Genomic DNA, 13,908 nt, shown 5'->3' with positions numbered 1-13,908 from the left:
TCAGTGCTTTCTTTTGTTACATGGGAGGGAATCAGCAGTGGTTCAATACTAGCGGTGAAAAGCAACAAATTACAGTAGTTTTAGAGTAGTTTTTTGTGTACTTTGTGTACAACTTGCACACCACGGCTCTGCAAGTTGTTGCAGCTCGGGTTGTCCCCCTCTAAATTTTTGTAACTCGGCATGCACTTCCAGTTCAATTTAGGACTAACCCTAAACCTGCTCTTAAATGGAATCAGTGGTTTACAACTCTTGACTACAAACCATGAAAAAGAGAAACCCCTTTAATGTGTAGTTTTATTTTAAGTGCATTACTTTTCTTCCAATTTACATTCCAGATCTACAGCCAAGAATTGTGAAGTTTGTCAAGTACCTGCAGCTATGCTGTGAAATATATTTTGTTTGATACTAATACAACCACTTCTCTCTTTCCATCCGTCACATTCAGGCATGTGCTTTTTGTTGTTGTTGCTGCTGGAAATTTTGCATTGACCTACAGTAGTTGGCAGCTGTCTGTGCTCATATACTTACATAAATACTATAGGCTGAGTATAAAATTCAGTATTTTTTAGGCAGGTATTGAAAAATGCCTTGTCATTCATACCCTATTTCAATGCCTAAAGAGTCAATGTCATCAGCGTCAGTGAGCATGCTTCTACAATAATGCTGCTGGTTGGCTGTCTAACATTACATGTCATAGAGACAGGCAGGAAAATAAAAAAATAAAACAAAAGGATTTGTGCCGTAATGTGTAATGTTGTTCTTTTGAACATTTTGGACCGATTAAAATACTGTGTCTTACCATGTCACCAGTGATGTACTTGCAGTTGATCTTGAGGAACTTCTCTGTGAGGGCCTCTTCCTCCTCGGAGGTGGATGACACCACTCTGGACTGCCGCAGGGCGGAGAAAACTGGAGGATGAACGCCTTCCGGTCTGGGGGGTCCATCAGAGTCCTGGAGATAGGAACAGTGGGGGTGTGGACATTGGTATGGACACCATTTATTAGTACATAGTTTAATAGAACATAATCTGTTCTTGAGGATGGACTTTGTCCTTCACAAGAACATTTTATAGCTAGGCGACAGCAAAGTCAGCGACAAAGGATAAACTGCTGTTGCTCATACTCTTGTACTTTAACTTAAGTAAAATTTGCAATACATCTCAAACTGTCACATTTTGACAGGGGAATGTGTGTGTGTGTGTGTGTGTGTGTGTTTGTTTGTGTTTGTGTGTGTGTTTGTGTGTCTTTGAAATATCTCATTAACTATTCATCAAATCTACTTCAAACTTGGTTTCCTGGGTATGCAATTTGGCAGCCTGGATGCCAGCCGAACTTAGTCCAACAACATTTGAGGTGGGGAAGTTTGGTCCGGACTTGATCCATTGTGGAGCAACTATGCTCAAACCAAAGCTGTTTGGACCAATCAAACTGTCAGGGCAGGCTTTATACGATGAAGGACAGATGATCAACAGTAACGTAATCAACGTCGTCCCCAAAGACAACTTGAGTTGAATTTGTATTAAACAAAGAATGCTACCACTGGAGAACTGAGATGTGTAGATTCCGCCATCACGTCTGTTATAGAAGATATTGACAGAGCACTGATTTTAAAGGGTTCCCCCAGTCTGTCTATTGTTCCCCAGTGACTAGAAATGGCAATAGGTTCAAACCAAGCCCTGGGTATCCTGTTCTGAAAAAATGAAAGGTCAGATGGGCCGATCTGGAATCTTGCTCTTTATGAGGTCATAAGGGGCAACATTACCTTTCTCTGCTTTTTCCTGCCCAGAGAATTTGGCCCACCCATGAGAGAGAATGAGACATCATGGCTTTTAAATGAGCAAATTGGCAGTTCGTCAAGGACACAACAGCAGCCTCCACCTTGTGCCCCACCCACCCTTCTCAAACGCTACTTACTCAGAAATGGCACATACTAAGGAAAGCTCATTGTGGGACTGGCTCTAGCAACTGTTATTCTGAACCAAGGGTGAGGATGTTTTTTGCTGTCCTTCCCGCGAGATTTGACAAAAGTTCACGTATACGTCACATAGCCCGTTGCTCTGATTGGTTGTAGGTCTATCCACCAATCAAGTGCAGAGACATTTTCTTTCCTGGTATGGTTGAAACACGCCCCATAATAACAGCCCCATGGAGCAGTATCAGATTCATATTCTGACTAGAATCTGAGTATGATGACGTCAGGCTAGGAATTTGGAGCAGTTTGGACAGCCTTGGATATTGGATATTAATCAACTGTAAATTAAACATCACAGTCATCATAGTTAGGAGTGAGTTCCAATATTAGTGACAAAAGCAAAACTGTGAAAGCCGCGTTCCTCTTCATCCTAGTGGCAGCAAACGGACATCTATACAAATGCATCGTGTCTAAATCTCTAAGTAGCATTCAACCAAACAGACTAAATAATAAGCAATGTCGAACAAGCATAGCTCGGTTCACTTGGTAATACATGGTGTGACTAATTTGAGTCTTGTTTCATCAAACTAATGCGTTTGAGTCTCTAAGTGTATTATCTATATATAAACAGATATTTCTGCACAGCGGCACAATCAGGTTAAAAGCAACCCAATGGCACGCCAAATGAATGTGCCTCCTGTGTGCCTGAGCCTCACACAACCAATTAGGTGAAAAACATTCATACGAGCCTGAAGATTTAATTATTGTGCTTTGGGTACTACTTGGCTAGTTAGTGAAATTTTGACTAAACGTCCTCCTGAGTCGGGGGCGGGCTTGGAAACTATTGCATGAGGGGCCAGAGTCGGACATAGTTTTAAAAAAGGTGAGCACAATTAGAAATGTATAAACTCTTAATAAATTTAAACTCTTATTTAAAGCCTTAACAATATGTAATAACAAACAGTACATACTCTTATGATTTGATTCTATCAATAAAATTGAATTTATAAAACTGCAAAATAAAGCAAGGCTGAGAGGGAGATGATACACCTAAACATGAAATTTCAAATTTGGTGTGACAGTGGGCAGGGGGTTCTTATACATGTGAGAAAAATAAATTGTGAATATCTCGATGCGTTGAGGACATACAGTACAACAAACACAGAAGTACCATAAGCAAAATGAGCACTTCATACTTTACTTTGTGTATTTTAATTTTATTTTTTATTGTAACGTATATTTTGATGCTCATACTTTTGTACTTTTATTTAAGTACACTTTTGAATGCAGGTGTTACATGCAATACATCTTGAATGTGGTGGAAATCCCCAAAACACCATCTTGTGGCATGATGGGACAAAGGAAATGCTTAGACATCAGGTCATTCATAGGTCAGAGGTCAGGGGACGAGAATATTGGGCCAGTCCCTATTCAGGGAATCTAGGTAGCTGTCTGGGAATGTTTGGTCTCAGGACTGTCTCCTTCTGGAGGTCGGTGGGCCAGCCACACGTTAGCATACACACCAGAGAGAGAGAGAGAGAGAGAGAGAGAGAGAGAGAGAGAGAGAGAGAGAGAGAGAGAGAGAGAGAGAGAGAGAGGCTTAACGAGGCGTGGGCATCTGTGTTTAGGCAACAGACAGTCTGCCATACTGTATCAGCAAATCAGGTCCGCCACTTCATCTTTCTTCCCTGTTATATCTTTGTTTCCCTTAAAGGTTCAGCTAAACGTAACACATCTTGCATGAGTTTAAAGATACCTTCAGGAAGACAGGAACTTCAGAGAGTTGGCACAGAACTGTGCAATCAACACCACATCGAGGTTAAACTGTACTGCCTGATTAATTGTCTCATCAATTGAGTCTTTATTAAATGCTTCTGTGTAAGTCATCAAGGCCTCCGAACCTTCCTAATGTATGTGAAATGAGTTGTGCTGCTCCTCAGTTTTTCCTTAACATTGAACAGTCACATTCTTGTCTTAGCTACTATATGCAAAGTATAACAAGGATATCCCATTTCAGAATTTCGATTTATAGCACTTATGCGTTTGTAGTACTGTATTTACTAAATGCACTACTTTTATTTATAGGGTTTATTACAATATCTGTCAATTTAACCACTTTATCAGCAAAATATTATTATACAAAAATCCATTTCATAAGTAGCAGACCTAAGAGAATATAAATACATTGGTGTGCTATTTCCAACCTCAGGCAGGGATTCCTTCCTAGTAGCCTATGTTGAGCTTGGACTGCTGCAAAATACATAGTGTATTTAATAAAGTTGAATCTATGACTGAAAGTGGAATGAATAAAACAACTATTCCCCTTCATAATAACTTGTTTATCTGTAATTCCGCCAGATACTCCACAGCCAAGAAGCAATGTAAATGATGTCTCAACTATAACACATGTTGACACGTACACTGTAAAGCAATTTTGTTCCTACAGATGGTGTGTGCTGGGCTGGAAACACCAGTTGTGGTGAGTTTGGTGTTTCTACTAGCAGCATGTTGCCATGCAATGTTGGAGCCACGGGGGTGGCTGACTGAAGTCCAACTGATTAACTATCCACAGGTCTGACCGGGAGACGATTTTGTAAAACCGATCTGACTGTTGGTCTGATTGACAGTGAATGACTGCCGGAAGAGTAACATTGGATGGAAAGATGAGAAGAAGTGAGGGACAGGTGAAATAGACATTGGCATGACAAAAAGAGAGTAGAAACTGCAGCAGAAGCAATGAAAAAAAAGGAAAGCAAGGCATAGCTGCGGTGGAGAAATAAAACCACAAGGAGATAAAGAAAGCTAAAGGCAATGAGAGAGAGTGTGATTGGAGTGAGGATAAAGAACAAAAGAAAAAAAGGAGGACAGAGAGGATTGTGTGGGAGTGATCATGGAGGGGGATTTTGACCAGGAGGGGTGGAAAAGGTGTCCAAAGCCGATGGAGAAGTGCAGTGAAGAGTAGTGAAGAGCTTAAAGAAGAGAGCCCCAGCCCACAACAACGGTCTGCTGTCCTCCTGACACCCACCCCCACATCTCCCTCTCTCCGTCGACAAACAGCCTGCAGCTACTGACCCACAGCGACACAAGCAGCCCAGACACTGGCAGCCAGGGAAGGAAGAGGGGGCCGCGCCAGTCTGTTACAGCCAAAACAAGCAACCTCACTGTACAAGGAGGAGACATAAAATGTTAAAATAGAGATAAAGAGGGGAGCTGAAAATAAAGTTTTCAAGAACAAAAAAGAGCAGGATTCCGGATCTATGATAATAGGGAGTAGGATTGGACATCAAGCACTCAAAGCACTTTGGGGGGACTACCACCACAAATGTGTAGCACCCACCTGGGTGATAGAGGGCAGCTTTACTACGCCAGACGCTTACCATCAGCTTGGTAGAGAAGGAGGACCTGGGAGGGAATCAGCAGTGGTTCAATACCAGAGGTTAAAAGTAACAAATGACAATTACTCGCGTTACTGTAAAGGAGTAGTTTTTTTGTGTACTTTGCTAGTCTGGCTTGACCAGACCAAGCCAAACTCTATAGAGTCTGCTTTGTATTTTCTCTGGAAAAGAGGCGTGACCAATGAGCATAGTTCAAATGAATCTGTACGCAATTGGATAGTCCTTCAACCAATCAGACCACCAATCCGGGTGACGTAGAAGCGACAGCGGCATCTACCGGTTGCTGAGCTTCTGTGTCGTTTCTGTGGCCGCTATGTTAAATATAAACAAGAAGCTGGTTGGTCGCTGGCTTTATTTTACTTTGAAAAAGCCTGGTAAAACCGTAAATCACCATTGAATCAAAATAAAAAAGGTCCTCTGTAAAAAAAGCCAATTGAAGTGGGTCATATACCCATTTCAACTACACCCTTCAAAGAATCGGAACTGGAATCAGAACTGTTGAAATCAAAATGATGCCCATCCCTATCTATGAGAGCATCTATTGTTGGTGAATTTCAGATCTGAAGACTGCGATTATCTCTTTAAACCGGCTCGTCATCCACTTCAACTGAACACACTTCACCTACACAACTGCACTTCATCGCGCCACTTCTCGGCGAGTCACTTCCCAAATGACTCATCCAAGCTGGCCGTTGAAATCTAAAAAGAGGAACAGCCTTTTCCACCTAAATAATAAATGTTAACACTGACTGGAACCCACCTGGGACCAGAAAAACACACGTTGTCCACATGCACAACACACACCTGGGTTGAAATGAGCAACTTGGGTGTCAAAACATGTCCTCCCTCATTGAAATGCGCAACAAACACTGTCTCCCTTTCCCTCTCATTAAATCGGACACATCTGAGAAATGGGTGTTATGTGTTGGTAACAAAATAACACCCAGAGCATGTCTGCACACAGTCCACACAGGGATGGTGAAGCTGCACTCACTGTCCATCAGATGAGAGCTGTTGCTCAGAAGGCAACACAATGTGATAGCAGGGAATGTTTTCTTTTGATATGAGGCCAAATGTTACCTTGCAAAGCAAAATATATATATATAATGTTGCTTTTGCATGTTGCTGCGTAGGATGATAACTGCCTGAAATGAGAAGAAATACAGTGAAAACAGTAAGATTAAGTTGGTCTGTTTTATTGGCCGACAATGGTGTCATATTGTATCTCGGGCGCCCGGATAGCTCAGTTGGTACAGCAGGCGCCCATGTATAGAGGTTTACGCCTCAACGGAACGGGCCTGGGTTTAACTCCGACTTGCAGCCCTTTGATGCATGTCATTCCCCCCCTTGCTTCCATTTCATGTCTTCAGCTGTCCTATAAAAGGCCTACAAGTGCCCAAAAATGAAGCTGACAATCGGTCTCTTTCTGTCAAATTGGGGAGAAAAACATTGGCTCACTGTCTCAGTAGTTTAATTTCAGGTCATACCCCATGCATGGGACCTGATGTGATCATCATTGCCGTATAAATGTCTCATCTCCACCCTAGGTGTTCTCCTCAGACAGAACTTGCACTGCCATGCTATATCAGCAAATCATCACCTGATCCAATTATATCTCACACAGGTCTGCCACTTCATCTTTCTTCCCTGTAGTCCCTGTGTGACTACCGGTGCTGTTTACTCCTTCCTGCTACACGCTGCTTTCTCTCTCCAAACACCCAACCTCCAGCACCAACCATAGAGTTCAACAGTGACCACCCATAGACGTAGATACTTGCTTCGGCTTGTTAGATGCGTCATTTTGGGACTGACATCTGACCCGTTTGACCATAAAGACTTAGAGAAAAAGACAAAAAACATTTTGAAAATGGCAAAAAAAAGACAAAAAAACTGTGTACAGAAACTATTATAGACTTTAATGGTAGTAGCTTGATCTTGCCGTTTGCGTGCACGTGAAACGTGTCCATGTCCAACGTAACAGCGAGTTGGACCAAATCAGAGATTGCCCTTTTGCTTACAATTGTGGGTAGTGTAGTATTTCTCCATGAGACTGCAAATGAAACATGCTTTCCTTAAAGGTCCCATAACAAGATGTTTGATTTGAAGATGTGAAAGTTATAATACACACCTCTGTGTTCTCTATAGTAAGTCTGGCTGGTCCTCTATTTCCTTAACGCGTGGTTACTACTGGCACTTGTTGTTTTCAAAGCCATAAATGGTAAACTTCCTCTCTATATATCATCCCTATTACATTGGAATCTTGGTTTCTATCAAACCGGATCCAACTGTTGGATTGCGCGCGTTCGGCTCTTGCAAAAACTGCCTTTATCTTCGATGCCCCTAGCACATGCAACACTCTGCAACAACTCTAAGGTTAGAGGAGGTGTCACCACCCAATATGAGTCGACTGCAGATGTGAGCTGCGCATGCGTCGCTATGCGACAAGTAACCTAAAAGATGCTAACAAGAGACTACAGTAATGTCAACACAGTAAAAATGGACCTACAAAGTTGGCTGAGTGCTGGCTACAAGCTAGCAATCAAAAATGAGAGAAACCTCAATGCCCTTCGAGTAGACTATAAAAAGTTTATATAGAACGTCATCACGTTGTAAACCAATCAGGTGTTGAATCAGCTGAGAAGCCGGCGTTTCCCAGCATGCTCTGGGTCCGCCTGGGTCCGCCTGGGTCCGCCTGGCTCTTGCAGTCGGTGAAAAGCAACTGCGCCGCCTGCGTCTCAGAACTACGACCGCCTTGCTCTCGTGAGATTTCCCAAAAATCCCTTCCCCAAAAGCCCCGTCTGCTCTGATTGTTTGGCCGGCCCACTCTGCTGTGATTGGTCAACCAAATTCAAACAAGGCACTGAGCAGCAAAGGGGAGCACATGTAAAAAACTGGGCTGGACATTATAATTGAGGATTTTCAAACGGGAATATGGGCGACGCGTTTCAGGTAGTTTTTTTTTACTTTATACATCTTTTACATTTTTATACAAACTATATAACACACTAAAAAAAAAAAACCAAAAACAGCATAACAGGGGCTCTTTAAAACTGCTTAGGCATTCAGGTACTGTAGGTAAAGGTAAGGGAAAGGACAGCAGTCTTTCTAAAGAGAAAGGGAAAAGAACTAACACAACCTCCCTGAAAAATCCTAAAATAAAGACTAACAGACTTTATTTGACCTTATTTGAGGTGAATCACAAATTGTCAACGTCCTGACGTGACCAGGTTCCAGTTAGTCTTGGAAACACGATTTCTTCAGTGTGTGCAACATCAAAGGGAGAGAAAGAGCAAAGTGCAGCATAGCAGGCTGGATGGCAGCAGAACAGAATATCCAAAGATGAAAGAGCTGGCGGGGGGGGTGGGAGAACGTTGCAATGGAGGGGTGCTGGGCAAAATAAGGCCCAACGGGGCCACCAGGAGCTATTCTCTGAGGGTTTTGTGAAGGTGGATGGAGCTCAGCATCGCGGTAATCTACTCCACAGGAAGCTGTGAGGGGGGCTGACGGGGGGGACAGGAGATGGCTGTATAGGTGTGAGATGACAGCTGTGGTGGGGCTACAGAAATCAATACCCTTTCAGTTTCCAACCAATATTTTTCTCCATTGAAACAAGAGGAGAAATAAATCTAGAAAAAGACTGAGGCTCCTGTAAAACAGGGTTTATATCCAGAACTTAGCGTGGTAAAGAAGGACAGGGGGACATATTGGAAATATGGAAGGTAATCTGTCAATAAGAGACATTGTGTAGTAATACACATATATAAAGATACCAGAACCTGTACTTTGTCATTATTTTATAAATATAGAAACATTCTTTTTTTTAAATCTTTAGTGTATTAGTTGCTTTCATCTCTATGTATATTTATACATAGAGAAGAAGTCTGCAGGTGCCACCCGGCTTTGACCTGTCAGTGACACATGGTGCAATCAAAAAACGATCCGTAGCTCCACCTTCTGGACATGGTCGTGTTCTGCAAGAGGGAGCACACAATGGTTGGGGTCCTGAAAAACAAATAATAAAAGCTAACTACAATTAGAGCTGGCGGAGGAACTCAAATATCACTTGTGCTGACTACATTTTTGATAAATAACCATCAGTAACGTGGATTTAATGACTAAGTGGGTAAACAACAGAACAGCTAGAACAGTCCTGACTTAATTGTAACGGAGCCTGTGAAACCAGGCAAAGACAACACTTATTACGACATATTACGATATCCAAAATTTAAGACAATATCTAGCCTCATATATCGATATAATATGCATATGTTGCCCAGTCCCTAACAACAATATTCTCAGTAAAACATAGTAGGCTTAGTCGTGCTGGATTTTATAAGATGAAACCTTGAGTAATCATCCTAAATGTAGCAATGTGGTAACAGATATTTAGGTAATCTAAACTGGTTCTACTTCCTTTATTACTAATTTTAGATCACACCCCCAGTGGAAGAGAGGAAGGAAGGAAGGAGGGAGGCAAATCAGGTGCCAAAAGAGGAAGAGACAGAGAAGGTCACAGTAGTAGCTGCACCACCACGGGGAGTAAGTGTGGGTGTGTGTGTGTGTGTGTGTTGTGTGTGTGAGAGAGTGACATGAGGAAGGTCTGGATAGCACAAAGAGGACGTGCCTGCCCACACAGATGACCAGAGAGCAAGTATGCCAGCGAGCCGGTGGCTGCCAAATAATCCAACCGCCCCCCCCCAACAGACACACACACAGTCATCCAGCCAATGATCCATGCCTGCAAGATGTGTTACTTTCTGCTGCCAGTACCAGCAGGCCAGCAGGCAAACCGAGTGCACGAAGACACTTCAGAGCTGCCTTATCTGGCCTTCAGCTCCGTCCCAGAAACACTCAACAACATGGCTGGACGGTCAAAACTCTCATACCTTGCTAACTGAAGCATTTGCAACATATTATAACAAGTGCACCACAGCATACGATGGAGTCATGGTTGGCAGTTGATACTCTATAATCTTTTGATGTGATAAACCCCCCTTTTTACCTAACTCATCTTCAAGTAAATCATTATGCACCTGTCTAAATTTGTTTGTTTGAAGTCTATCTTTAACAGCAAAAACTCTTCCTTCGATACATTCAAGGATGGGAAAAAGACACGCATAAAATAGTATATAAAGACCCCTGGGATGACACAGTAATATGTACGAACACAAATGCTCCATAAATGCTAGGCAGTGCTTAATCCAGTTTAAGATGTTAAATAGGTCAAAGTCTTTTAAAAGGAAAACTCCACAGTATCTATTCCGGAGGCACAATGTAATTCTGCTGGTGGCCCTTTAAAGTGAGACTATGTAACCTTTACAGGAAAAACTAACACATTCATCTTTTAACAAACAAAGAAACCGCCTCTTACACAATTCATTAGGCTCAGGAGTTTTGCTGCTTCTGTCTTACTTTGTGTGGTATGACAAGTAGCATCTTTAGCAAGCCTAAGCTAAATATTCTATCATTGACATTACTGAGTCAGATTCCTAACTTTATGGCTCAGCACATGTGTTGCTATTCCTTTAACAATCTGAAAGATAACTTTGGTTTTTGATATGTGTGCTTTTCTTTTGAAAAGTTATTCTCTTCACCATGTTGAATACCTGTTTTCATGGGTTTTTTTATGATGGAAAACTGCAGCATGCAACTACAGGGCTTCAATCAAAAAGCCAAATATATATGATTTCACTTTTTCTTTAAATGAATAGACACACAAAACGTTCTGAAGTGACAAAACATGTCAAGGCTTTGATTATTTGAAAGGCTGCTGGAACATCTAATAGGCGTTTGAAACATCCGCTGCTAGACCTCTTTTTTCTATCCAGAAGTAAAAGAGAAGCATCTGAAAGGAGTCTCTCTTCGGAGCACTCATCTTCATCAGGGTTACACTAGCTATATACTGCTTGCAAGGCTATTACCATACACCTCCCAGAACCATTTATTTAGATAATATCCTCATTGAGGCGTGTGTGCAGAGCACCAAAATTGGCTTGTAATTAAAAGATGCCGGGGATTCTGAGAAAATAAAAATAAAGAGGCTGAGTGAGTTATTAAGGTCCTTCCTTTGGTTTAAAAATCAAACAGCACCTGGATGCTTGCTTGCACACACACAGGAAGAGAATGTGATAGAAATGTCAGGCACAAACACACACACACACAAACACCTACACAGTTGGCACATCATGTGAGGTAATGTTCCCTCCCGTCTGACTTCCAAGTACACTTCCTCTGCCTGGAATAATTGCTGCCTGGCTGCTTGTCTGGGAAAGCGAGCTGCTCCGTTCATTAGTTGCCCTAAATATCAGACAATGCGTCACTTTTAAAGGCTTAATTTCACCACACTCACACATCCCCTCTCTCTGGTCCTCACCCGCTGAGAGCCACGGAGTATACGCCTGTTCTCGCAGGCATGACCGAAATAGATAAGCTGTAAATGAGCGGGCCCCTTTCTTTTGTCAGCCGGGGAGAAATGAACGGGCCGAGATGGGAGCAGACGGAAGGGGAGCCCTTGTCGTGGGAGGGTGGCTAAACTCAGGTGGAGCGGCAGTGACAGTGATGGCGATGGAGAAAGCAGTATCCATTTTCTCACAAAAGTGGCATAACAACAGTGGTGTTTCCATGGAGACCAGCAAACAGTCATGTTTCTTAAGGGACCACTGGGCTTCCTGCGGTGCTCTGTGATTGGCTGATTCAGATGCTGCAGACCCAGTCCCTGAGGGAGATGGCTAATACACTGCTGGTCTTAGCGCTGGGAGGACAGGAAGTATGGACAGTATGTACGGCTGACTGCACCAGACCTCTGGTCTCTTTGCACACAAACAGCAGGGACAAGTGGAAAAAATGTGATGTATATTTGGTCATATGTCAGAGAAGGAACCAATCCCATCACTACAAGGCGACACTGGAATTTAAGGGACAATACATTGATTTTCACTTAAAGCTTTAGTGCGTAACTTTTTGACAATAATGAACGTCCGTTACATTTAAGCCACCGCCAAACGAATTGCTACAAAGCTAATTAAGACTATCAACTCCACACAACTCTCTCTGGATTTCTCAGAGTGGCTTTGTTGAGAAGATTGGGGCGCTCGGGGACTTTGGCTTGCAGAAACTCGAGTGAAGATCCCTCATTTGTTTATAATCCTCTGTGTCCTCCGTGGCTACTAGCAACTGCGTGGAGGAGGGGGAGCAGTGCACAATGACAGAAGGCTTGTATCATGTGCACACCCCAAAAGTTTAGTATTAATAGCTGCAAGACGCTCCGCTACTGAGATACTACCAGTCGTCAGAAATACATCTGGCCACATGTGGAAATACCATGTATTTTCCATCTTCATGTAAATAAACTATGATAATGAAGCAAACCAACATGGCTGTCAGCAGCTTGGATACTAATTCAGAGCTATGCATCAGCAGAGACTGTTTTTTCTATTGGGCCATTTCACACATGCACTTTGTTGTGTAAATTCTCCAGCACTTTAACATGCCAGGGTCATGGCTAAAAAGGACCACAAGCTGTTTTTCCATTAAGGCTGCTTTAATCTGCTTCTCCTTCCATAGGCCAATGTGAATATGAAGCACACAAGGCTAGATATTTTTGGACATACTGTATAGATATTTAAAAGTACATAGTATATTACTGCATGTTTTGTGCTGCCTTCTTAAGACAGCAATAGAAAACAATTTCAATTTTAAGAGTACAAGCACATATAACTGCATTAAAGAAATTCTGTAAATGACTCAAATTTAGGATGCAGAAAGGAAGTGAGTGACAGGACATCAGAGTATTTTTCAGTCAATCAGTGCAAAATATGCCTGATTTACTCATTGTTGTACAACGACACTCTTGGTATAGTAACTAAAGTATGTTCTGTGTTAGACCAGCTTACCTAGCTACATATTTTTTTTTACACTACATTAATCTGACATCTTAAGTTAGTTACTTTACAAATGAAGACTTTTGCGGACAAAACACATGTAGTTTATAAAATGTGATGTCTTATTACTATTAAACTACACAATAATATACAGGCCTAATTTACATTTTCCTAATGATACTTGATACTCCTAATGATAAGGACATCGACCAGGACTGGCGATGGAGAACTTGGTTAAGGTTTAACATCTAAGGTGCCTGGGTAGCTCACCTGGTAGAGTGTGTGCCCATATATAGAGGTTTACTCCTTGTCGCAGTGGCCCGAGGTTTGACCCTGCCCTGCGGCCATTTGCCTGTTTTGTTAACCCTGAGATGAGGGGTACTCTGGGTGTTCTGATTCAGAAAGAGAGGCAACTTAACCTCAGAGTAAGTTACTATGGCAACTGAGCCTGTGAACCTAACCTGGTAGGGATCAGTTTTTCTTTTCTTTTCTCAGTTTCTTCCCTCTGACACAGCACTTTCATTTATTCATTCTTTAGGCAGACCATATGATTAACCATGTTAGGCAGACTATATGATTAACCATGTTAGGCAGACTATATGATTAACCATGTTAGGCAGACTATATGATTAACCATGTAAGACAGACTATATGATTAACCATGTTAGGCAGACTATATGATTAACCATGTTAGGCAGACTATATGATTAACCATGTTTGG

General features: G+C 42.1%; 1 protein-coding gene and 1 long non-coding RNA gene across 7 annotated transcripts in view; both read right to left on the bottom strand.

Moving 5' to 3' along the window:
- oxr1a (oxidation resistance 1a) overlaps positions 1-13,908 on the bottom strand; it is a 189,276-nt gene that overhangs the window by 25,607 nt on the left and 149,761 nt on the right. For all 6 annotated transcript variants that reach the window (XM_034874031.1, XM_034874035.1, XM_034874030.1 and 3 more), the window contains one exon: positions 800-952. In XM_034874031.1, the coding sequence (XP_034729922.1) occupies positions 800-952 (153 nt within the window). The remainder of the gene's footprint in view (positions 1-799; positions 953-13,908) is intronic.
- Positions 2,094-13,908, bottom strand: part of LOC117946165 — a 13,545-nt gene continuing 1,730 nt past the window's right edge. Inside the window, exon 3 of the long non-coding RNA XR_004656975.1 lies at positions 2,094-2,200. This is a non-coding gene — a long non-coding RNA (uncharacterized LOC117946165). The remainder of the gene's footprint in view (positions 2,201-13,908) is intronic.

The sequence above is a fragment of the Etheostoma cragini genome, chromosome 6 (genome assembly GCF_013103735.1).
Source record: "Etheostoma cragini isolate CJK2018 chromosome 6, CSU_Ecrag_1.0, whole genome shotgun sequence".
In the NCBI taxonomy this organism is placed as follows: Eukaryota; Metazoa; Chordata; class Actinopteri; order Perciformes; family Percidae; genus Etheostoma; species Etheostoma cragini.
The sequence above is the reverse complement of the archived record's forward strand: the minus strand, read 5'-3'. Positions and strand labels throughout refer to the sequence as shown.